At 41.0% G+C, this 23,838-nt stretch overlaps 3 protein-coding genes across 4 annotated transcripts; 1 reads left to right on the forward strand and 2 right to left on the reverse strand.

The window, feature by feature from the left end:
- Positions 1-4,634: 4,634 nt before the first annotated feature.
- Positions 4,635-5,840, reverse strand: LOC133020919 (alpha-2A adrenergic receptor-like). Its single transcript, XM_061087685.1, has one exon. It carries the CDS (start codon positions 5,838-5,840, stop codon positions 4,635-4,637), a length of 1,206 nt encoding a protein of 401 aa, XP_060943668.1.
- A 2,129-nt stretch (positions 5,841-7,969) lies between these two features.
- smndc1 (survival motor neuron domain containing 1) lies at positions 7,970-13,467 on the forward strand. Its single transcript, XM_061086969.1, has 6 exons — positions 7,970-8,127; positions 8,464-8,583; positions 9,648-9,790; positions 10,452-10,613; positions 11,049-11,202; positions 12,563-13,467. The coding sequence occupies exons 2-6, from the start codon at positions 8,464-8,466 to the stop codon at positions 12,698-12,700; spliced, it is 717 nt and encodes a 238-aa protein (XP_060942952.1). The 5' UTR covers positions 7,970-8,127; the 3' UTR covers positions 12,701-13,467.
- A 2,056-nt stretch (positions 13,468-15,523) lies between these two features.
- On the reverse strand, positions 15,524-21,412 carry LOC133020920 (max-interacting protein 1-like). Of its 2 annotated transcripts, none has more exons than XM_061087686.1 (6): positions 21,208-21,412; positions 19,994-20,096; positions 19,826-19,855; positions 18,514-18,628; positions 16,115-16,286; positions 15,524-15,687 (listed from the first exon to the last, which is right to left on the reverse strand). In XM_061087686.1, exons 1-6 carry the CDS (start codon positions 21,410-21,412, stop codon positions 15,524-15,526), a joined length of 789 nt encoding a protein of 262 aa, XP_060943669.1. The 2 variants fall into 2 exon arrangements, with proteins under 2 accessions (XP_060943669.1, XP_060943670.1); XM_061087687.1 differs by having other exon boundaries at positions 19,826-19,868; positions 20,007-20,096; positions 21,208-21,343.
- Between the last annotated feature and the right edge of the window lie 2,426 nt (positions 21,413-23,838).

Raw genomic sequence — 23,838 nt, forward strand, 5'->3', positions numbered from 1 at the left:
CATTGCCTTTTTAAAATTTGATTGCATTTTAGAAATGTGGCATTCATTTTGACTCATATTTTATTCACACATATATGAAGTATAATCTTGCATGTAAAATTGGATTCAATCTATATGCAAAATATAACTTTCAACCCCCTTTTTTATACTACGAGTAATAACCTCATGTTTTAGTCCTTCTGACTAACAATGCTGTCGCGTTTTCACTTTAGATAATCAGATATTGGGCCTGATGAGTCCTGTGTCCATAACAATACTCAGAAGGTTTTACTTGTTGTTTAAGACTCTGTCAAAAAGAAGAACAACAGACAACGTCGGCACCTTGGCAGTGGATGACAGGTGTGAACAGGAGAAGCTGAACGTCCGTAGAGACGTCACAGCTCATAGTGTGATCCAGCTCATTCTGTTTGTGTGGAGGTGTGTGTTTTACTGGAAGTGTTTTCATTAGAAGGATGAATTGTTGTCTGCTCAGGACAGATGACGCACAGTGATGGCAAACTTGATCAGGAGGTGGTGTTTACTTTGTACTTGTGTGTGTAGCAGACATTCATCCAGGAGCAGTGCGATGGAGGGGTGTGATGTGCACGTGCTCGTGCAGGAGGAGTGGAGCAGACTAGACTGGAATTGGATACAATCAATAGCGCAGACAGGACAAGATGTGCTAAGGAAGAATTATGTTTTCCTGAGCAGTGCAGAGCGTCATTTGTTACCGATGAAGATTTGCTGCAGAGCCTAGAAAGCACTGCCGTAGATGGTGCTCGGAGTTTCACAGATGGCAGCTGTATTTCTGCTTTTAATGATGAAGAGAAAGGAGGATGAGTTATTTATACTTTTTAAAAATCAGATGTTTTCTTATTTCAACTTTGAAGGTGTCGGGTCAGATGAATGACAAAGACCCACATTTTTGGGATGATCTCAGTTCAGCTTTTTAAAACGTCCCCTCCTCTTTTCTTCTTCTCTCGCTCAAACCCACACACTTGTTCACCCAGGGGCACTTGTTGCCACAAGAAGGTCAGAGAAGTTCAGGCTTGTTTTTTTATGTGTGTGAAATAAAACATTAGTGATGTTTCAATGTACTCAATATGAGATGAGAGATGAGAGATGGACTTCAGCCAAAAAAGCTTTTACATCCTATTTTCATGAAGGGGAATACCCCAGTCACATCAGTTGTATTACTCTGCTGTATTAACTTTACATGGAATGTGCATACGACTTTCCTTATAAAATACAATCTAATCATTTTTTTAAATCAACAAAGAAAGACAAAGAGCATAAACGTGATTATACAAGACAGCGTTTTCTGCCCCAAGAATAAACATGTAGATATAGTGTATATAGATTTATTGGTTATATTCCACTTCATCTAATCCTTTTGGCTTCCTTTAATCCAGCAGCATCCCTGATCCCCTGGGGTCTTCTCGAGCATCTTCCAAACAAACATGTTTGTCTTTTTCTGCTAAATTCATAAAATATAAGAAGCTATTAGCTAAGTTATTTTTATCCCCAACACTATTCACAGTAAATCCTTACAATGGCCTCTAATAGGTTTGGTCTCATCAAGCGGAAATCGTTGGACCTTTCGAGCAATTCAGGAAAAATCCACATTTCTTAAGCTGTTTTCAGACTTCAACTCTGGAAAATGTCCAGAGAATTGGGCCCAGACAATTCCAGGAGTTCCAGGAAATGTTGGATGCAACTGATGTTTACAGACACTCCAGAAAATGTCAAGAAAATGTCTGGGGTTCAGTGCATATCTGCAAACAGCTTTACTGATATACTGTCAATTAAAAACATATTCTGCCTCGCAAAAGTGCAGTCACATGTATGCAATCTGTTCACTGAAGCTAGAAATACTGTAAAGAAATACATTAAATACACTTGAAAATTGATGGTAAAATTAAAATGCTCCTATTTCAGATGCAACAGTGTGCAGAAGGAGAAGGGAGAGTAACAGAGTGAGATTAAATTAAACAGGCTCTTCCTGCTGCTTGCATCCTTCACGATGTCATTTGATTATCTTGCATCCATATCAATTCAAGAGGGAGGACGTATTATCTGCCCCAGAGTACACGATGCATCGTGCTCAATCCATAATGAATGACCCGACATTCAATTAAAAACACTCTATTCATCCCGAGCCATGATTTAGACCTGTTAGTATGGTCTGGATGCCCTCGTCTGACCGTGTCTGGGACCCAGTCTGCTCTCTTCGGTCTTTTGAGTTCTCCGGCCTCTTCAGAGAGACATGTCGGGGGGGCTGTGAAAAGCACTTGAGATGTAGGCAGGAGCAATTGGAAGTAAATGGAAGCGACTGAGCGGGGAGCTGTGAGAAAGTTGTAGGAATTCCAGCCAGAGGCGGCTTATAAAGCATTGTTTTATAAGCTGCTGTGTCACAGACATAAATCATGGTGCTCTGAAGAGGCCTTTAGAGGGGAAATAAATCACTTTCTCAGCAGGCAGAGAAAGTGTGTCTGTACATGCTGTAAACATTATAGTAAACAGCTGTTTTTACAATCGGTAATTCACAGTAATTTACACTGACGTAACTGGAGGCGTGGAGGAGTGAAAACTAAAACAACCAACACGTGACAACATTATCAAGACGATTATTTCTCTATATCACCGCTGATGTAATTAACAAGTCGACTCTGTTTTATTGAGTTGTTTTCTGATGAATATTTGAGAATGTAATGGGTATTTTGGCATTTCAAGTCTCCATTACTGGGTGAGTGTGCGCCTAACAATATAATGAATGCATCCTGCTGCTCAAGCATAGTGACAGAGCCCAATAAGGTTGTCAGCTTTTTAATTAAACCATGTACAGAAGGCAATCGCTGCAGTTTAATCTCAGGAAACATGTTGGTGTTCCATGAATCAGGGCCAAGGAGAATTATTATACTATACATGAGGATTGTATTGCAAATATGTTATGGTAGCGACGACTACATAATGTTGCAATTAATACAAAATCCATGTTGAAATGTTCCACATGTACGCACACTTGAATCCTCCAGTGGCCCTTTGCTGCATGTCTTCCCTCGTTCTCACCACCCTTCTTCACAGCACTCTTAATAATGTAAAAGAGGAAAAATGCCCAGAAACTATGATCATTTGGTTTTTTCATTCATTCAAAGTGACAGTTTAGACAAGTTGATTCCAACTGTCAGCATCAAAGCTTCAACAAAGCCTATTAAGCAACCTTGTTCAATAATAGTTATCAAATTGCTTTATCTTGCTTTATCTGCATTCACATACCAGTAAGCTTCAAATACCAGTGGTTTATCAGTTTGTTCGTGGGAACTCCATCAGCGGGTTCTTACTACTTGTGGTGAGTAATACACATGTTGTATTTTAGGACTGTGGGACGTGGTTGAACCCAAACATATTTACCACAGGAATCTCAAACACCAGAGTCCCACAGAGAAAGTCATGGGAATCCTTCTGTTATTCACTGTATATGTACGAGAGGTAGTGTTGGTTGGAGATGTTTGCCGAGTTAAAACAATCGTGTATGGTCTGTGTTTGCTTTAGTTCAGGTTCACATAGTGATAGTGCTTCCATAAGTCTATTTGTTAAAGAGGGGTTTATGTAAGGGCCAGTTATAGTGCTGTTGGGACTGAAAAGGAGAAGAGACAGGGAGTGTTGATAACAAACCAAGACTAGGAACACAACACATTGATAAGCCCGTGTGGATATTACACTCTCTGTGTAATTTGCAGCAGCCACTCATATTTCTATGGCTGTACGATTCCTGTTTGACTCCAGGGGAGGATTTAATGACATCCTGATATGAGAGGCTATAATTCATGATAAACTGCATTCAGTATTGTTGTGCCACAGTTCACCTCCCAGGCATAATTATCTTTTCACATAATTGTCTTGTTCTTGTGCTTGTTATGAGAAACGGAGACAGTTGATGCTGTGGGGGGAAACGTAAATTTGAGGCACAATTTGCTTTCATGTTTTTTTGCTATTGTTTGAACTCTTGTATAAAGATTTTTTTTTTTAATTTGCATTAATTTTCTGTTTCAATTCCCCCCTTTTCTAAATCAGCCCTCTTTAAACACTGGTGATAATTACACAGAGATACTTTTTAAATGATGTGCAAAGATTTGGGCTATTTTCTTTTCTCTTGGAATAAAAAATACTGCTATTAGCATATAGTTTTTAGTTGTAATACATTTTTTTCCCCATATTTGTTTAGGAAGTTTTGACAATTAATATATAAATTAGGATTTTTTCAAATTACACTATTTATTGTCTATTTAAAAAGCATTTACCGAGTATGTAAATCAATACCAAAAGCATGGCTGAGCAGTTTAAATATCACAAATCACACAGACACATGTAGAAAATATATCTTGCATGTTTTTCACAGTTGTACAATGTCAGAGTCTGCAGTCACAGGTGGTCACGTTGGAATACTTGCTGTAACACAAACTGTAGATATTTGTGCATGATCAAATCTTACAAAACACACATTTTCAGACATGAAATGACACAAAATCTTAAAACACATATCAATTCAATAAATATCTTCTAATATCTGTTTAATGTAATATTTATGCTGATGGAAGCATTTATGGAGAGCATTAAAAATGCATTATATTCAAGTGCATACATACAAATCTTATTTATAAGCCTCTTCTGTCCCGTTTGCAAAGGATCTTTTTAAATGACCTCCTGAAGTCATTATTGAATATAGTGTATATTAAAGGATTAACGGAACTATTGCAATAACTCAACCAGAAGAACATCTTGAACAGTGTCTCTGGGACGCAGCAGGAGTCGCACACGGCAGTGAGCGTGTATGTGAAGAAAAAGGGGAACCAGCAGAGAACGAACACTCCCATGACCACGGCCAGAACAAACGTGAAGCGCCACTCTCGGTACTGTCGTCCTTTCCACCTGCTCGCTCTCACACTGGGCGGCACCTCCGGCTTCGGAGGCGCCTCTCCCTGCGTCACCTGAGCCACTTTGGTTGCTCTGAGACCCCTCTTCTTCTTCAGGGAACACAGGACGGTCTCATTTCCATCGGAAGAGGAGGGTTCCTCTTCCATGTCCAACCCGTTGACCTCTCCGCCCTCCCCAGCCTCCACCTCGCTCCCTTCCATGTCCTTTCCCTCCACGGGGTCCAAACCGCACTTAGTGTCTCTTAAGTTTCCATTCTGGCGTTGCCTCTCACCTGGCAGGGATCTGGTTCTTTTCTTGGCAACCTGGTAGATCCTGACATACACCATGATCATGATGACACAGGGGGCGAAGAAGGAGGCAGTGCTGGAGAATATAATGTACCACTTCTCATCGTTAATTTTACATTCAGGTCTGTCCTCTTCACCTTCGTCCTTTTTCATTGTGATAAGTGGAGGGAATGATATTATGGCCGCCAGCACCCAAACTATGAAGATTGTGCCTTTAATCCGGCGCGGCGTCCTCTTCAGGTTGTACTCAATCGCCTGAGTTATAGACCAGTATCGGTCCAGGCTGATGCTGCACAGGTGAACGATGGATGAGGTGCAGAAGAGCACGTCCAGAGCCAGATGGATCTCACACCACACCTTGCCAAAGTACCAGTAACCCATCAGTTCATTTGCCAAAGAGAAGGGCATAACCAAGGTGGCAACCAGGATGTCTGCAGACGCCAGAGAGACTAAAAACAAGTTCTGAGGTGCTCTCAGGGCTCGGCTTGTTGTCACAGCGATGACTACCATGACGTTTCCAAAAACAGTCAGCAGGATGAGGATGCCCACCAGGATCGTCAGAGGCACGGAGGTCTGCAGAGTGTACGGCTGCCTGCCAGACAAAGTCTCATTTCCACTGGTGGAGTTAAGACAACCCATCAGGATGAGCTGTGGCGATGCTGTCTGAACAGCACTGTGTGAGGAGGAGGCTCGGAGGCTTTGCTCGCCAGCAGTCTGTTAATTTGATCCATTCAAGAACGCAGCATCACAAGCTTTTCATTTGGCTCACTGCAACACGGTTGAAGGGCATCTTTGCATCTATCCTCTTCATCGGTGGGAAAACAAACACCAGCAGCAAAAGACACGTCTCTTGATATTTAAAGACAAAAAAAAAAATGTACAAAGGGAACTTTGATGTATTCTCTGTTTCCAGCATCAGATAACTTTAAAAATGATACACTTAAAAAAATCCTCTTCAACTAACCTTATAGAATACAATTTTGCAGTAAAGTCCCTCAGAAGACAGGTCATGTAACAGGCTCGCTGTGCTGGATCCGGCAGATCTTTTCATCTGCTGCAGCTGAAGTGAAGAGTGCGTATTTTATATGGTCCTGGTCTGACGCTGCCGATCGTGGGGCTGGCTCCACTTCAGTGAGGACGGGAACGGGGCGGGGTTGAAAAACATGCTGCTGGAGATTTACAAGCAATTTGGTGCCGACTGGCAGACTTGAAAAAAAAACCATTGGCTGATTATGACATTAACAATATTTTCTGATTTATAGCAGTAATATCTTTTTCAACAGTCTATTCAATTACAATTGATTAACAGACTCAATATGGTTTGTAGCTATTATTTCCTAAAGCGAATGTTCACGTATGTCCTGAGAGAAAAATGACTTGAAACACTATCTGCAGGGGAAAATCGGAGCCACTTAATGTTGAGATCAGTCACTGATGGTGTGAGAGAACAAGAGGAGGAGTGTGTTTGTGAGAATACAAAATCAAGCTAGACAAACATTTGAGTGAATAAAGTCAGAATTACATGAGTTTTCATGACTAAACAAGGCAACGATAGGAAGAAATGCAGCTGTATGACATTTGCAAAGTTATACACTCTCATTACTGTTCCCATTGAGTGTTGTTTTTCCTTTTACTTATGTAGTGTTCTATTTCCAACTTTACAATCATACATTTTGTTCTTCAAACAGCACCAACATTCGTGTTGTCAAAGGGTTGGTCTCTCTATAAAGGTTTATTTAAGGATTTTCCTGTCTATTGTCTGATGGTCATACTGAAGTGCGAACCTTGTATGTTTTGTTGTGGCACTATGTTAATACAACATTTGCTTTTTAATTTGAGAGGCACACCTACACGCTCGCTTGCAAGGAAGCTGCACAATATTTTGTTAAGACAGATTAAAACACATATTGACTTAAACTTGGACGTTGTTTAAAGAGTGAGCTGCCTGTTCAGGTGCAAAATGTTTGAATTGGCCACTGACAGAAGATGGAAAGTTTACACTGTATTTGAAGATAGACGCCTCCACGAAAGTCAAGCCAATTTGCCTCAATCGCCCCTAGTGGCTGGCCGCAGTATAGGTGTCTGTGTTAGCAGATGCAACACGGACCAAGGTGAAGAGTCAAAATACACATTCAATAAATGTCTCTCAGAGATGGTTTCTGTCATTTTAGGTAGTTCTTATCAGACTCATGTTTTCTTGTACGTTTAACTTTAATCTGTTATTTTATGGGGGGAAAAAGTGGGTGAAAAAGAATGATTGGTTGCTGATCACTTCTGTTCAGACTCTGAATCCAAATCATTTTCATCCGCGCAAAGTGTAGTTTTTCACTTAATCTGGTTGAGGGTTCAGAACAGACGATGTCACACCTTGCATATCCCCTATGAGACAAATTGTGATTTGCCTCATAGGGGATATGAGATTATGGCATAAACTGTGAACATTGTATAGCAGTTCACACACATACACACACACATAATTATATTTTTACAAAAGTTGATCCTTATTGTAGGGTGATAACTTTTTCTCTTTGGTTTTAGGCTATGACTGTTTTGTAAGATACTACTACCTTTTATTTATATTTTATGACATAAACATTGATCTATCAGTAAATGTCCTATAGTATAATGTATAATTTAATCTATTATAACCAATGTAATCTGTCAGTTTTGGGACCAAAGGGACTTGATCAAAGTACCTTTGATGTCGGGCAGCGCCTCTGGGGGCGCTATCACGAGAAGCTCCTTTAGACCCGAGCGAGAGTTGTGGCTTCATCGCGACAAACCCAGGCGAGTTTCCGGCTGTGTTTTTGTGTTTGAGGACCAGGGGCCCGACGGACAGCGGACTGTTGTGAAGCCTTCAGATAAATAACCGAGGAGGAGAATTGAATGTTCGTAGTTTTCACAGAGAAGAAGGACTAACGCAGAGGTGAGGACACACGGAGACACGTTGTTCGAGCCGCAGCTAGCACAAGCTAACGCAGAGCTAGCAGCCGCAGCACGTCACAGTGGCGTCGAGGATACAGGGCCCAGGGATGATGCTAGCGTGCTAAAGCTATCGTTGTTGTTAAAACATCCCGTAACACCTCTACTGCTCACTTCGGTTATCTTACGTCTCACTTATCACCCGTTTAATACAGAATACAGATATTTGTGGTTAGCCTCAAGGTAAAGTGGACCAGCTCACGGTGTTGAATCGTTTTGCTTAGCAGTCATGTGCTAACACGGCTAGCTGACGGCTAACTGTTGTTTTGTCCTCCCGCAGATGTCGGACGATCTGGCGAAACAGTTGAGCAGCTACAAAGCTCAGCTGCAGCAAGTGGAAGTGGCTTTATCCACCGATCAGGAGAATGAGGATCTGCTCAAGCTCCAGAAAGACTTACAGGTTTGTGTCTTTGTGAATCTAACACACACACATCAGTAGTAGATTGTGCTTTATAATCAGAGAATCGTTAAAGTGTTGTGACCAGCTCTTTATTTTATAAGCAATTTAATACCTTATAGTGATTAGAATTATTAAATATGTGTTGCTATTTAAAGATTTCTGATATATAATTAAATAATGTGCTCAAAGGTACATGTCAGTTGATGGAGTAATACAAAATTAACAAGACAAAAATATTCCTTTGATCTTTGACCACTGTCACTGCAGGAGTGGAGTTGTTTGATTACGGCTCAGCATCAAAGGATTCATGGTCCATGTATACAGAACATCGTGTTTTAATGGCGTGTAATCAAACTTTGACGCCACGCCACAGTCACACCATGTGACGAAAACGCGATCTATTAATAACTTTGTATCTCAATCTTGTTGTGATGACACCCATCTCAATTTGAAGTTGATCTGATGTAAGCCCTGGTACAAGTACCTCAAAGTAAAAATGTGGAATATGGCCAAAATGGCCACTAAATGCAAAATAGCAGGCTTCCTGTTGCTTTTTTCCAATTGCACCCAAGACTTTTTTGTTTGTCTGGTCATGATACACCTGTGTATCAATTTTTGTGAAGATCGGTCAATGTCAACACGTTCCGGGGGTCTCGGGGGCACCGTTGAGCCATTTTGCGACGCCCATTAAAAATTCCTCCAGAATACGTACATTTTCACCACTTTCTAACTTTCTGCAAATTTTGCAAAGAATTTGAGCATGTAAAAGCCCTCACAAAGCCAATTAATTTGCCTGAATAATAATCCTTTCAATTTCAATAGGGCCTCACGTCTGTCAGTGCTCGGGGCCTAATTAATTAATCTGGTTGACTATGGTACTCAAATCCTTTGTTTTCATAGATTGCACAGATTACATATGATGAAAAATGTTCTGAAATTTAAAGAGTGAAGCTCTTTAGTATCCTTCAAATGCCTTCTTGATTTTTGATTCTTTTCTCAGGGAAAGAATTGTCCATGTTCTCCATGTACATCTGACAATGTTTTGATTGTTCCTGCTTTTACAGGAAGTCATCGATTTGACCAGCGACCTCCTGACCGCTCAGCCCAGTGATGGAGCCTCCACCACCAACGGCTCCGACGCTGTCCCCGTGAAGCACAGCTGGAAAGTGGGAAACAGGTGTATGGCCCAGTGGAGTCAGGATGGACAGTGAGTATCACCAGCCTATTCTTGTGACAATATTAACATGCAACTGCATGCCTTTTATGGCACAGAATTAGGAGCACACATTTTATTTAGGCTATTATTATAAGGTTCATGCTTCACATTAATTGATTAAGCTGCCAAATGAATGTGTGCATGTAGTTCTAGTGAGATAACCCAAGTGCAAACCATATACAATTTTCCTTTTTCAAAGCTTGCTATAAAAACCTATATGAAATCAATTAACCTAGCAGAGCCAAGCCTTGAGTAGATCTTTTTTTGGGCTCTCAATGTTGTGGGAATGACAACTGCGATTATCTAGAAGGTGTTGAGATGGTTTCACCATGTAAACGTTTGCCGTAGCTTTAGCTTACTTTGCTTACAGGATGCACAGGTAATATTTTATTGAAATAATGTTTGTTTAGCTTTGAGTGCACAATGTCTGAAACTGTTACAGTAAAAATGAAAACTGTACTTCAATTTCATGAATGAGTTACCTTACATAGAAAAATAATTTACTTTGAGGGAAATACCTACTCATATTCTTGTCACACGTGTCTCATAATGATTTATTAATTATTGCATTGTAGTTTTTCACTTTGTATATTAAGTAGAGCTTGAGTCGTTGGCTCATACTCACCTTCTTACAGACGTGATTCTTTGGCAGGGTGTATGAGGCTGAGATTGAGGAGATAGACCGAGAGAACGGCACTGCAGCTGTCACCTTCTCTGGATACGGGAACGCCGAAGTGATCCCTCTGCAGAACCTCAAACCATCAGAGGAGGGGAAACGCTCGGATGAGGACGGGAACATGAAGCCCAAATCAAGGTACGAACAAGAAACACTTCACTCATCCAATAGGCATACACACAAGTCTGCTTAAGTCATTCTTATTAACACTTTAATGAAAATATATGAGCGGTCTTTAACTCTGTTTGCCTAATTAGAGACATAATTGGTAGTAATGTGTAGTGTGGTTGGTTTCCCACTCATGGGAAATTGAGCTCTCCTAATTGCTGTTGTACTCCAGATTTTTAATTAGTTAACCTTTTCATGTCATGTAGGTCTTGATCTTTACTAAAATGTATGACTGAAATTCTAAGAAATAATCACCAGTGACTGGAGTTAATCAATAAACGCTCTGCTGTGCCACCCTCATTACATGGGTGAATGTAATGGAACTAGCCGTCACTTCAAGATGGATGCACAGTGGACTTCGTGGACCTGATTTAGGTTTTTGGCCCTGTCTCTGTTTTTTTTCAGGAAAGAACAAATAGCAGACCAGAGAGAATATAAGAAGAAGAAAGCCCAGAAGAAGGTTCTGAGGATGAAGGAGTTGGAGCAGGAGAGGGAGGAGCAGAAGTCAAAGTGGCAAACGTTCAACAACAAAGCCTACAATAAGAACAAGAAGGGACAGGTACGTTTGCTCTCTCTCTCTCTCTCTCTATATATATATATATATATATGTAACCTGTAGAATTCTTGTTTCCTGCTTAATATAATGCTCTGCAACAGTGGTTCAGTAGTAAATCCCTAGAATTGGATCACATTTAAAATAACCAGACAACCAATATAGAACATTGTAAAGAGACAATTGGCAAAACAAGATATCCATCAAGTCAAGATGCCCCTCCTCAACAAGTTGGTGTCGAGGAGGGACAAGGGCTGTTTATTTAGGTGTTGAGTTCAGAAGGGGTTGTGGAGACATGTTAGTAGCGACACAAGTGTTCATCAAAATGCATTTTGGGTAATCTAATCTGTGCTGGTTATGTGTATTGGCCTTGTCACAACTACTTTGTTTACAGACACCTTAGTAAGCTGGTTTGATCATATTCCTGATATGGTGTTTCCATGGAAAATTAAGAAATCTGATTATTCAAACCGCTGTTACATGATGAATACAAGTATCCCTGTTACTAATAACTGAGGGCTGTTAGAGCAGGAGTCCCTAGAGTTTAACGTTACCATGGTTACCACAACACAGCCTGTCTGCAATTTTGATTGCTGTACAGTGGCAATTGAAAATGTGGCTGCTTGTACTGGTCTGAACTCCTTTTAATACCAACATCGCAGTGTGGATTCTGGCTGATCCACATTATAGCCAGCCATGGGAGATGAGAGCAACAGCAACTATTAAACTTATCGTCCACTTTGGCCGGTGTCAAGCTGTCACTGCAACGGCACAGAACCAGGGCGCAGTTGATGGAGAGGCAAAACCTATGGAGTATGAATAGGGCATCGTTTTAATAGCTGTGTCACATTGAAGCCACGCCCGCACATGTAGTCAGCAGAGGTCAGAAACCAGGATGAGATGGCTACATACAGAGTTCTCTGCTTTCTCAAAACTGGGATACAGGCTTATCTAAGATGCTGAAATCAGGATATGATGTTAACGAACTGTCACACAAAAAGAACAGAAAAATCCTCATAACCACTGATACTAAATGTGCACGTAAATGCATTCAATTTGAAAGGCCACTGACTATTTGATTTGGAAGTTGAGCTGTATGGTAACCAGTTTCCAGGCAGAGGTCATTAGAGCTTAATTTAACCTGTATGTCATTGGGAGTCCCAGAGCCTGTGCAGTGTAGAGAAAAGCTATTCATAGGATTCTGCTCCATCATCAAACCTGGCAGCACCTGTTTTTTTTTTCATATACACAGTTGCATGAATCTTTCAATCATAACAAATGTAAATATCATATGTCTGTTGTTGCTCATTCATGATGCTTGTACATTTGAAGCCATTAACAATGGTGTGTCTCTTTTCTTCCGCAGGTAAAGAGGAGTATATTTGCGTCTCCAGAGAGCGTGAATGGAAAGGTCGGAGTGGGAACATGTGGTATTGCAGACAAACCAATGACCCAGTACAACGACACATCAAAATACAACGTCAGACATCTAATGCCTCAATGACCTCATATATTCTGTACATAAAACAACTCACTGTATACCAGCTGTGTCAGTGCTTTCCATTGTGTTTATACATGATTTAAGTTTCTCAAGTGAAGACAACTTTTAATTGCTTGCACACCATTGTTAAAATATTGATGTAGTTTTCTTATATATTATGTAGGTACAACAACAAAAAACATTTCCCTCCCCGCACTAGAACAAGGTCACGTGTTATGTAAGAACTGATTGTGGTGTTTTAGTAAAGCCAGAAACAGTTTGCTGTTTGTGTCGAGGTTCCACCGAGACCGAACTCCTGCTAAGATGTGTATAAACCTGTGGACTGGGTGTGTAAATTTGAGGTTGGATTTTCACCACTGACCAGTTCTTTGTGTGTCTAAACATTAATAATGGTGTTGTGTATATATATATAACAGTGAAATAAACATTGTTTTGTTTTCAGTTTTTTAAATAATTGCCTCCACCTCATTTGGACTGTTACGTCACTTTTATATTGTGGTGCTGTCAGGTCCTGTAGGTGGCAGTAAAGACTTGTATCGTTTATAATCATGTCATGAGCAAACTTTCTATACAACATTTGACCATTGAAGTTATAAAAACATTGTTTTGGATATGTTCCACTTCCTTAGTTCAGGATATTGAATCGCCTCATCCAAGGAGCTTATGTTTTCACTCTTGTTTGTTTGGTTGGTTTACCTGTAAGATTACGCAAAAACAAGCCAATTGATTTTCATCAACAAAATACCCATTAAATCTTTTTTGCAGTTTCAGGATTTTTCTTGATTTTGATGTTGAGAAATTTGGGGTTTGACACTTTCTCTGATGTCTTAGTGTATAATGAATGGATCGTGTAAAACATCAGACATATTGGGGATTGATCTTATTGTATGCAGCTCGGTTTTAAGACTTATTGGGCCATTCTACTTGACTGTGAACCTAATACCTAAGTGATGCTTGTAACCAACTATAGTGTGTCAGTCTAATGCAAGACAACCAATACTATCTAAACATTAATGGAGGCAAATCCCCAAAAAAGACCACAGTGATTTATGTGTGGGTTGTAGAGGTTTATTGAGATTCTGGGGACAGTCATCGGGAACTGACAAAGTATTAGCAGGGGACCAGCAGTGCATGTTTTTGCAAAAAAGTCACCTCTGATGGCTGATTAAGCACAAGGGGAAACATTCTGGGGTGTGCTTCATCATATTCCCTTCACAAAAGTCATAGTGCATTTCATAGTTTCAGGTTGGGGTGGGGAGGGGGGGTCAGAAACCTGTATCAAGAACTTTGTGCAAGAGTCGTACCCATGTTAAGACACAATTTGGTGGTGATGTACTTGTAGGACTTGGATCAGGAAAAATGCAGATGGTGATGGGTCATATTTTCTAATTTGTTTGTGGGTTTGAACGGGTCAGAAGTGCAATTGAACTATTAGCGGGGGGAAGACTCCAAATGTAAAGGATTTCAACGTGTACTTTTTTTTGCTCGGATACAAAAAAAGATAACATATCAAACATCGAAGTCTAAACCAAACTGATCATTCTGTAGTGTCTACGCTGTTCATGCTACAGACATGTTTAAAAGACTCGTCAATCCAAAGCACATCACAACATGATTAGAAAGGCTACATTCAACACACATGCACCATAGCTTTTTTTGTCTTTTCATTTTTCCTTACAATCATTATTACTCCTGATAATGAATAACTGACACCATTACTGGAGCAAGTGGAGAACTAGCAGACTCATTTGGTGTTGGACGGACAAAATAGTGCGCCGTCAATACAGCGGACATTGAAGATATGGCAAAACTAGATGTGTTATTGCTTGAGCCTTGTGCTTGGACAAGTGCGGGTTTAGCTTATTACTGTCTAACTGAAAAGAAACTGATTCAGCGCACAGTAGGGGAAAGGAATGTTTCATTCTTTCAACAAACAGTGGGGATTAATTACATGTCAAGTCATTTGGTTAACATTGGGGGGGGGGGAGCACTTTTTTTTTTTATTCAAGCATGACTAAGACCTAGCTATAGTACAATTAAATATACCAAAAAATAAATACTATAATCATATGGAAAATAAATTAGAATAACAAGGGTGGAACGCCACCACCTGTTTGGATACGAGTGTGTTTCGGTCACGAGGAGGGACGCCACATGGGTGTGTGGTGGGTGTGGGTCCTAAAGCAGAGGTTATCGAAGTGGAATAAATGTTTTGGAATGCAGACATCGAAGCCCTTGTCACTGGACTGTTCACTGACAAGTGTCATCTGGATTTTCCATCCAGAGGAGAAGGGCCATGTTGTTTTACAAGGCAAATGGCGCATACGTTCCCAATAATGTGTTTCTAGCTGGTACTGGGTGTTTTTCTGTGTGTGTGTGTGTGTGCGTTGTTGCTGGTTTCAGAGGGTCAACTTCACTAAAGGTAGAGTTTCTCCTTCTCTCTACAGGATCAGTGTTGAGTGCAGGTTTGTGTAAAGGGACATTCAGGTGATTGGTTAAAGTCAACTTTGAAAATGAGGAGACCTATATTGCAAGAGATGTTAAATTGGAGGCTGTCGGGTAGAACGTTTCTATGTAGACGAGCCCCTGGGCTTTTAGAAAGGGAGACAATTTCAAACTTTGACTCTGAGTCGAACTTAAGGCTGGTTGTCGTGTTGGAGCAGATGTTTTCATTTGTCAGGGAAAGGTGGGAGGATTGAGGCTGGTTCTTCTGGATACAAGTTAAACCTAAACTGCAAAGGAGGAGAATGGAGCTGTAGGCTGGTATTTGGAAAAAGGTGAAAGCCATAAGAGACTGCAGCTGAAGTGAATGTATAGGCTGGTGCTTCAGGCAGAGAAGGCCAGTTTTAAACTGCACGTGGAGTAGCCCTCGTCACTGGCCGAGCTCAGTCGGCTGCTGTGGTCCTCCAGGTCACTGGTACCACTGGTGCTGACACTGTCCATTTCTCCATGGGAGAACTCAGTGCTTTCCACATCCACTTCAATTTCCTCTGTTCAAATTAAAAACAAAACAGCGACATGAATACAGATGAATTATTAGAATCTTGTAAGACTTGATATTTCCCCCCGCCAAGGAGGTTATGTTTTCACCCCTGCCCACTTGTGCGTAGGTTGGTCTGATTGCATGTTGTAAGCAAGATTCCTTTACACCATTGGTTGAAGGAAGTGTTATTTGTTGAGGGAAGGACCTATTTAATTTGGGTGCAGATCCAGATCAGGGTCTGGATCCAGCAATGTTTTATTTTCCCTTAACATTACAAGATTATGATCATTTTTTGACATTGTCACTGTTTACCAAGGAAATAGTTAATAGATCTTGATGAAAATCAGATGGGGACTGTTGAGCCTTGGCAGAGCTCGGTATACAGAGCTTGAAATCAAAGTACACACACTACTACAAAGTTGAAAGGCTCTGACCTCTGTCCGACTCGTAGCGGTCTGAGTCCATCCTCGAGCCCAGGCTGTCTGTGCGGACCCTCTCCCTCTCTCCATGGGGCTGCAGCTGGGAGAGCTGCCTCTGCAGGTGCCTCTGCTCTCGCTCTAAGTTGTCCAGCTGGTGCTGACTCCTCCGGTCCAGCTCTTCAAGTTTCTGAAAACAGGGACATGCATGAGTTAGTTCTACTGTAGAAACCTGTAACTGATCATTTACACAATGGTAAGGTTCAGCCTGTGCACAGTAATGTGATGTTAATCTGTAGTTTTCTGCCACACCCGGATCATTCTCATAAATTATTCACCAAAGAAGAAGAATGAGTTGCTGGTTGGATTCTAGAGTGATAGTTGGTGTCTCAGTGTGTGGTGGTAATGAGTGAGAGTAGACGTCATGGAGGAGGCAGGGTAATTGTTTTATGAGTTTCAGTATAGCAGTGAAAATAAAGGTTATTCTGTGCTGCCTGTGGCAAAAATGCTTATTTTTCGGGGGGGGGGGGGGGTAATCTTGTATAACTTCCTCACATTGGACACTGATTCAGTTCATGTGTAGTTTTGTATATTGGTTTTGAGTAAAGCCTGTATTAAGTAAAGCTAACAAATAAGCAAAGTCCTGCACCCGATGCAATATGAAACTCATTAAATCATAAAGTGAGGAATGATCCAATCGTTTCACACCAATCAAGACATCTGATCACACCATAAATAAATAAAAAGTTTCAGCTTAGTAATAAAGTCATACAGCAAAACTGAAGACTGATAACCAGCTGTAGAAATGACACATTAAACAGTTACACATTTTGGATCTGGTACAACTCATGATTCATTTTCTCTCATTTCTCCCATGAGGATTTACTACATTACTTAGCCAATAAGGAAATTATTGCATGATTTAACTAAAAATGTTATGTTTTATCCTCTTATACCTAAATACATCCTTCCTGGTTTGTGAGCAAGATTCATTTATCAAGTGTTGCTAATATAATTTCTAAATTTCCAATAATAAAAATGCATTAAATTGTTTTTTGAATGGACTTTGGTACAATGTGCAAGTGAGTCGCACTTGTCTGTGCTTTTTTCTCATTGCACAATAGATTTATTTGTTAATCTGTCTTGAACCTTCTGTGTCTCTTTTCTCTTTTACTCAACTTCTACAACTACACAGCCTCCGGTTCTGAAAATACCACCCAGCATTCAGAAACCCGATTTCCTGCAACCTCAAAAAGACCAAGTCCAAAGTCCACAGTTAACATCATAGCTATTTATCCATTATCTCCCCTTCTGTGATAAACAGACTGCTGTCAAGAACGCCTTTTTATTTTTTATATCTCAGCCCTCAGTCATCGCTCAGCTGCTTCCCGTGAAAGGGGCCTGCACAGTTCGGGCCCAAGAAAGTAGAATTTCGTTTTTTTTAAATCTGGCCTGGATGGCAGCCATGTTGAGTCTTGGATGCTGTGATGCTACAGATTCATTTGAGCCTGTTTTCAGTCTCATGAAACTCTGACACACTCGGTGGTCCAGATCTGATCTGATGCTCTACAGACCCATCATAGAAAATGTTCACATTTTCCTATGTGTGAGAGCCAATTGTCCAAATCACACTTGTCAAGAGAGATTTGTTCAAAGGGAAAGGAAAACTGAAACAACCAAACAGCTTTATGTCCTAACGCTGATTCCAAAGTGCAATTCATTTGAATGTTTCAGACAGAGTGTATCGGAGTGCCTGGGAAAACCCCCTGACATCTTTGTTTCTGTACCTAGTCAATGTTTCATTTAAAGCAAAGGTTGGTAATCCTGGAAAAACTACAGCAGACTGCAGCGATTTGACCAAATGGTCGTGTTCATTTCAGTGCTGCGAGGACCACTGGCTTTTTTTTCTTCCTTTCAGACGACTTAATTTATCGATCGGGACGTGAAGAGAATTTCAACAAATAAGATAAAAAGTGTTTCAGAAACAAATTATCAAACCTTCCTTTAACAACCTAACAACTATCTGGCATGTACACTGTGCCTAAAGATGAACCGTATTTCAAGCTTTTAGTGGAGAACTAATGTTGAGCTTTGTATGCAGAGTGGAGCTGCTCAATGTCTGAGAGGCAGTGAAGTATCTTGAGCAGAAAACAGTCTGTGAGTCACCAAGATTTAGAGCTAGTGGACTTAACACAAAACAGGTTATTAACTTGTAAGGCTTAGGTTTCATATGCTGTCACTATAGCCGCTTTCAGCCATGCATTGAACTTTGGATATTATCCTGAAATGTCCCCTGTTTTGAACTCAAACTCAAAGGAACAGCCGCACAAATCTTAATTATGTGTTTTCAGTACACATATTATCTTTGGCTTTGTGAGGGTTTACATCACCACCCAGGTTTCGTTCGACAACCACACCTTGATATGTGATTTGGCCTTGTTGAGCAGTCCCAGCGTGGTGTGCCGACTGCAGTCTGGTCCCAGAGGGATGAGGGACTTCAACCTCTCCAAACACAGGCGGAGATGTGCTCGTCTGGGGGAGGAGACCCAATCAAGAAGAGACATTTCTCCTTAGAAACAGCTCACATGTACATAACAGAGTCAATATTTCCTCATTATTGTCATAGTTAAGGCAATCAGCTATTTGATACGTCCACATCAAATCTAATTATGATGCCATTATTCCATCTGTTAGGAGCAATGTCATTACTTGATTTATCTAGTCATCCATATTTGCTGGTTAGACACCATCTGACTCCTTCCCAGTTACACATGGATCTGTCTGGGACCAGATTTAAAATCTGCTTAGGTCAGCCTGATACTGCGTTTCCGATCCTCTGAGGCCTGTGGTCAGAGGACACGCACCACCCCTTCAAATAATGGAGTAAAATGTAGGTCAAGTTGTGATGTCATCTCTCCTGCCTGTGTTGGCCTCCATTTTGTAGCCCAAAAAAAATTTGGATGTGAAATAAGCTTTTCTCTTTTAACCCTTTCATCTCTTAATCTAAGATTCTCCCGCACATGGCTGGACAATCCATTTTTGGGGGGGTGGGATAAATGTGTCCTGACACATTTTACCACTCGGAGCAGATGCTGCCACATCCCGAAGCTAAAGAAGCAGTTGCAGTTGGACTTGCAGCAGAGAATCTCTCCGGAAGGAGCCCTGTTGTCTGGAAACAGACGGTTCCCAGTGCTGACTGGGGAAATGTCTGCAGGTCCTCCAGGAGCAGCGCTGCTACAGAGGCTGCGTTGCACCTCCCTTCTATTTGCCTTGCAAAATGCACAGTGCAATACAAGGAGGTGAATTTCCAAGCTATTGATAAAAAAAATATCTTACTAAGATAAGCTGATTTATAGTCCTGCAGTACGTCTGGTTTTGAAATGGTACAGTCACCATATTTCATTTAGGGACAAAATCTGCAAACATGGCAGAATGGAGAAAGCTTTTGGTTTATCAGCATGAAGGTTTAAACAAACTCCCAGTGAGGCTCACTTCCTACAGCAGTTTAACACTGTGGAGATCCTGTCTTTTACTTCTGCATGTGCGCTTTGTGAAACTGTCACGTAATAAAAAACAATTTCCATAGACAGAAGCAGAAATCTCATGATGCCCTGGTCACAACATTTCACTATCTTCATCTTCCTATTTCACGCCCTTAATATTCCTGACTGTTACTGTTTTGATTACAAACATGCACACAAACCACCTCCTCAATCTGGTTTTACTCACCTATTTTTTTCCAGTTCGTTGTGCGCTGACCTGTAGAAATTATAAATATATAAACAAAACTGTTACACAAGTATCAGTCACGCAAAACAGCTTATAAATGTATCACAGATTAGATCAGATTTAAAAGGCCTTCTGTCTGTATTGCATTCAGAGACTTTTTGAACCTACCTATTGAGAATATTGTCCAATTTCCTGTTTTTGAATTTGCGTTGTTTCTGCTGATGCTCGCTCTGGGTTGCAGGGTATATGGAGGCGTAGCCGTGCTCACACTCTGGCGATGAAAAAAAGATTGAGAGGATTATGCATGTAAATATTGTACCGTTACAAAAATAGGCTCATGAACACTTGGATTTGCATGTTGGATTTGACCTAATTTGGCCTGATGTAATCATTGCACTGTAATATGTGATGTGTAGCAGAACAAACATGGAACTAAACGTAAAGAATAGAAACAAAACTATTAATATGAACACTTTGTATCACAGATTGAAATTTATGGAGTAATTGTGTATTTTACATTGTGTACAGCAGTGGCCTTTATGAATATTCTCTCACTTCCCTTTTTATATCTAAACTGTGGTTACTGTTTCCTACATTTCCCGTGAACCCTTCCTCCCAGTAACATGAGACGTCAAATGTGAAGTCGCGTCTGATTGGCCGAGTGCGGTGACTCCGTGTCCCGACCAATGAGAGCCTCCCAATTTGTTCCATGTGGAAACCATGTGAACAACACACACAAGGAAGCAGGTGCTGCCTCGGATAAAGAGCTGCCGGGCTCTGAATTAAAACATTTGCAGTTTCAATTACAACACGAATCGAAACATTTGGATGCATAATATAAATAAAGTGGAAGCGAGTTATGTTTCATTTGGGGAAAAACGCGATATTCTACGGGATCGGACGTGAGGGAGATTAAATGGGACGTTTGGGGTCTGAAACTATAAATGTGTGCGTGTATTAACTTAAACGTGCACGTGTGTGGTGATGCATTAAAATAACAGGAATGATTGAGTTCATGATCAGAGCAGTTTCAACGAAGGGGGGGGGGGGGAGTGGATATCATATTAGCTGCAGGCGAGTGTTAGTGGGTCTGGTGCTGCGGTTCCTCACATGAAACAGACACAGGCTATTTCCTGACTTCTTATTAAATGTTAATACAAAGTGAGTGTTGGGAGGATGGTGCTGGCTATGTGCAGTGACAGGGTTAATTATCTTTGGCTTTCTGCAGGGGGGGTGGGGGGGGACTTCGTGCGTCCGCTGCGCGTCTTTTGTCGCCTCTATTGTTGTCTGCCCGGTGCATTAAAACACACACACACGCACACGCACATACAGACACACACAGACACACACACACACACGTTTATTTCCTTCTCTTTACTTACTTCCGCTGGTCTTCTCCACGCTTTCTATGTAATCCGCCGCATCCAGCAGCACCTGCACGTTCCTCATGAAGGAGCCGATCTGGTCCATTGCGGAACACTTGGAGTAGAGGACGTCGCTCAGGGAACAGTCCGACATCATCTCCCCGAAATCCTCCGACTCGGACAGCAGCTCCTCTGCGGGTTTCTGCCGCATGCACTTCACCATCTTTTCACTTTGGAACCTTTTGTTTTTTTCTTCCGGGCTTTGTGTCCCTGGGAGTCTGCAGCCCCTCGTCCCCTCTCTCTCTCTCTCTGTGCGCCGGCGGATGACTGAATGGAACCAGGCTGGATGGAATCGCAGTCCTTAGCCTCAGCCACTTGCCCTACTTGGTGGATAATCCCTCCCACTAACGCATGCACATTGCATTCATTGTCAACCCGTGCCACAATAAATCCTCATTATCAATACAGCGAGGGGAACAACTAGTCACTCATGCCCAGGGACGTGCAGAGTTATACTGCAAGTTTCCTTTTTAGTGTTAATAAACCGGATGAATAAGATCCCATAGGCTGCACAGTTAATGTCTGAGTTTATGTGAGTAAACTTAAAAAGTGTCATACAGTATCAGGGACATGCTGATGTAATGCATGTTTTCATTTTTACCCAGGCTGCTTCATTTCACACTAATAAACTGGACAAACAAGTGCTGCCTTTTAAATGCAGAATACACTGTCTAAGTTTATGTGATTGGACTTTAGAACAATCTGAGGTAAATATAAGACCTAATCATTAGTTTAACCTGGATATCAGTGACATGCTGGAATAATGCATGTTCTATTTTGTATCCGGGCTGCTTTATTTAAATTTTAATTAACTAAATGTAGATCTGCCTCTCATATGCAGGCTGCACAGTTGATATCTGAGGCTTTAAAGGTGAAAAAGCATCAAGACCAATTGGAAATATACATCTGGTCTAATCAATCAATAAACCTGGATATCAGGAATATGCTGGAATAAAGCATGTTTTCTTTTGTAACCAGGCTGCTTTATTTCAGTTTGATAATCTGAATGTAAATCTGCCTCTCATGTGCAGGCTGCACAGTTGATATCTGGGTTTATTGGAGTGGACCTAAAAAGTGACTACATGGAAGTAACTATCAGATCTCATCATGCAGATATAATGTAGAAGCATGTAAAAGCATGTAGACTTTAGCAGTGAACAAGCATGACGACCAATTGGAACGTGTATATCAGATCTTATCAGTAGTTCAACCTGCATATCAGGGACATGCTGAAGTAATGCACGTTTCCTTTTTGTAACCTGTCTGCTTTATTTCAAAGTTAATCAACTGATTAGACGAGATTTCCCTCTGGGCGGCACAGTTAATATCTGAGTTTATGTGAATAGACTTTAAAAGTGACCACATGGAAGTTAATATCAGGTCTAATCAATAGCCTAAACTGGATATCGGGGGGGAGCTGCCAAGGGTTGGTCGCAGTTATAAATATGTAATCAGTTGAGGCTTGTGTGCTGTTAAAGGCCCCACAGGCAGTAAAGCTAGAGTGATGGCACCACATTAATATCAATAATACTGCTTGTGTTTGTAATCTGTGATTAACATCTCTTTAAATTTGGGTCAGACTGTTGTTTATGTTGTATTTCTTCCTAGTTGTTTAGTAATGCTATACATTTATACCATACACATATATATTGTTATATTTTTTCTTTTTTATGTCGTATTTTCATATATATATTGTTTTTTTAAACAATCACATTTCCTGGAGTTGCGTCATTACCAGGCTTGTTTCTTTTTTGCACGATTATGCAAAATCTACAAAGCTGATTTCCACCAAACTAGGAGAAGAGATAAATTAGGTTGTGTATTTCCACTATAAGAACTAGACAATTGTCAGTAAAATTATGTTTAATGTCAGAATGAGCAGCACCCATTTGTTAGGTTGGGTCGTATAACTCAGCTTAAAACACAATTTATATGATAGTGAAAGTGTCCATACTTAACAAAACCCTTAAAGTCATCCTCCCATGAGGAGAAATACAACTAGCCTTGAAATTAAATTTGCTTCTAGCATGATGGTCAACTTCTGTTGTCCTTTGAGGGATTAAGAAGTAATTTTCCCCCTCGCACTGTGCGGCATGGAGGAGGACAGAGGGGAAAGGGCCTGCCTTTATGAATCCAGCCATGCGTGCAGGGCTGTGTTGTGCCTCTGAGACAATGGGTGCAGATGGCTGGCCCGCTGCAGATGTGGCCAAGCCTGTAACGGACGCCTGTGAGAGAGTACACCCTCCCATGGAGTCTATTTCAGCTGTCTGGCAAGGCCCTGACAGACAGACACACACACACACACACACACACACTCCTGATCTGCACACTGAGGCAGAGAAACACACTTTTAGTAGCAGAAATGGAGGCATTATTATTGAAATATGGATGTATTCTCTGTTCGTTAGCATTTTCCCACTAATTAAAGCTGGAGCTAACAATGTTAATGTAAATTCACACATCATTTACTGGCCCCCATGTGCTGAGCAGGCCAGATAAACAGAGTCAGACATTCACTGTGGGGGATGGAAACTGACAGCATTTTCACCAGGAAAAGCGCTCGTCTGTGCTGTGGGGCTTGTGCACACA

This window comes from Limanda limanda, chromosome 15 (assembly GCF_963576545.1).
Source record: "Limanda limanda chromosome 15, fLimLim1.1, whole genome shotgun sequence".
In the NCBI taxonomy this organism is placed as follows: Eukaryota; Metazoa; Chordata; class Actinopteri; order Pleuronectiformes; family Pleuronectidae; genus Limanda; species Limanda limanda.

Excerpts from the sequence above, each read along its gene's own strand:
- LOC133020919 (XM_061087685.1), bottom strand. The coding sequence starts at position 5,840 with ATGGGTTGTCTTAACTCCACCAGTGGAAATGAGACTTTGTCTGGCAGG.
- smndc1 (XM_061086969.1), top strand. The coding sequence starts at position 8,464 with ATGTCGGACGATCTGGCGAAACAGTTGAGCAGCTACAAAGCTCAGCTG. Across the intron at positions 8,584-9,647 it reads AGCTCCAGAAAGACTTACAG|GAAGTCATCGATTTGACCAG; the intron begins GTTTGTGTCTTT and ends CTGCTTTTACAG. Across the intron at positions 10,614-11,048 it reads AACATGAAGCCCAAATCAAG|GAAAGAACAAATAGCAGACC; the intron begins GTACGAACAAGA and ends GTTTTTTTTCAG.
- LOC133020920 (XM_061087686.1), bottom strand. The coding sequence starts at position 21,412 with ATGGTGAAGTGCATGCGGCAGAAACCCGCAGAGGAGCTGCTGTCCGAG. Across the intron at positions 19,856-19,993 it reads TTGGACAATATTCTCAATAG|GTCAGCGCACAACGAACTGG; the intron begins GTAGGTTCAAAA and ends TAATTTCTACAG. Across the intron at positions 18,629-19,825 it reads AACGAACTGGAAAAAAATAG|ACGAGCACATCTCCGCCTGT; the intron begins GTGAGTAAAACC and ends CTCCTCCCCCAG.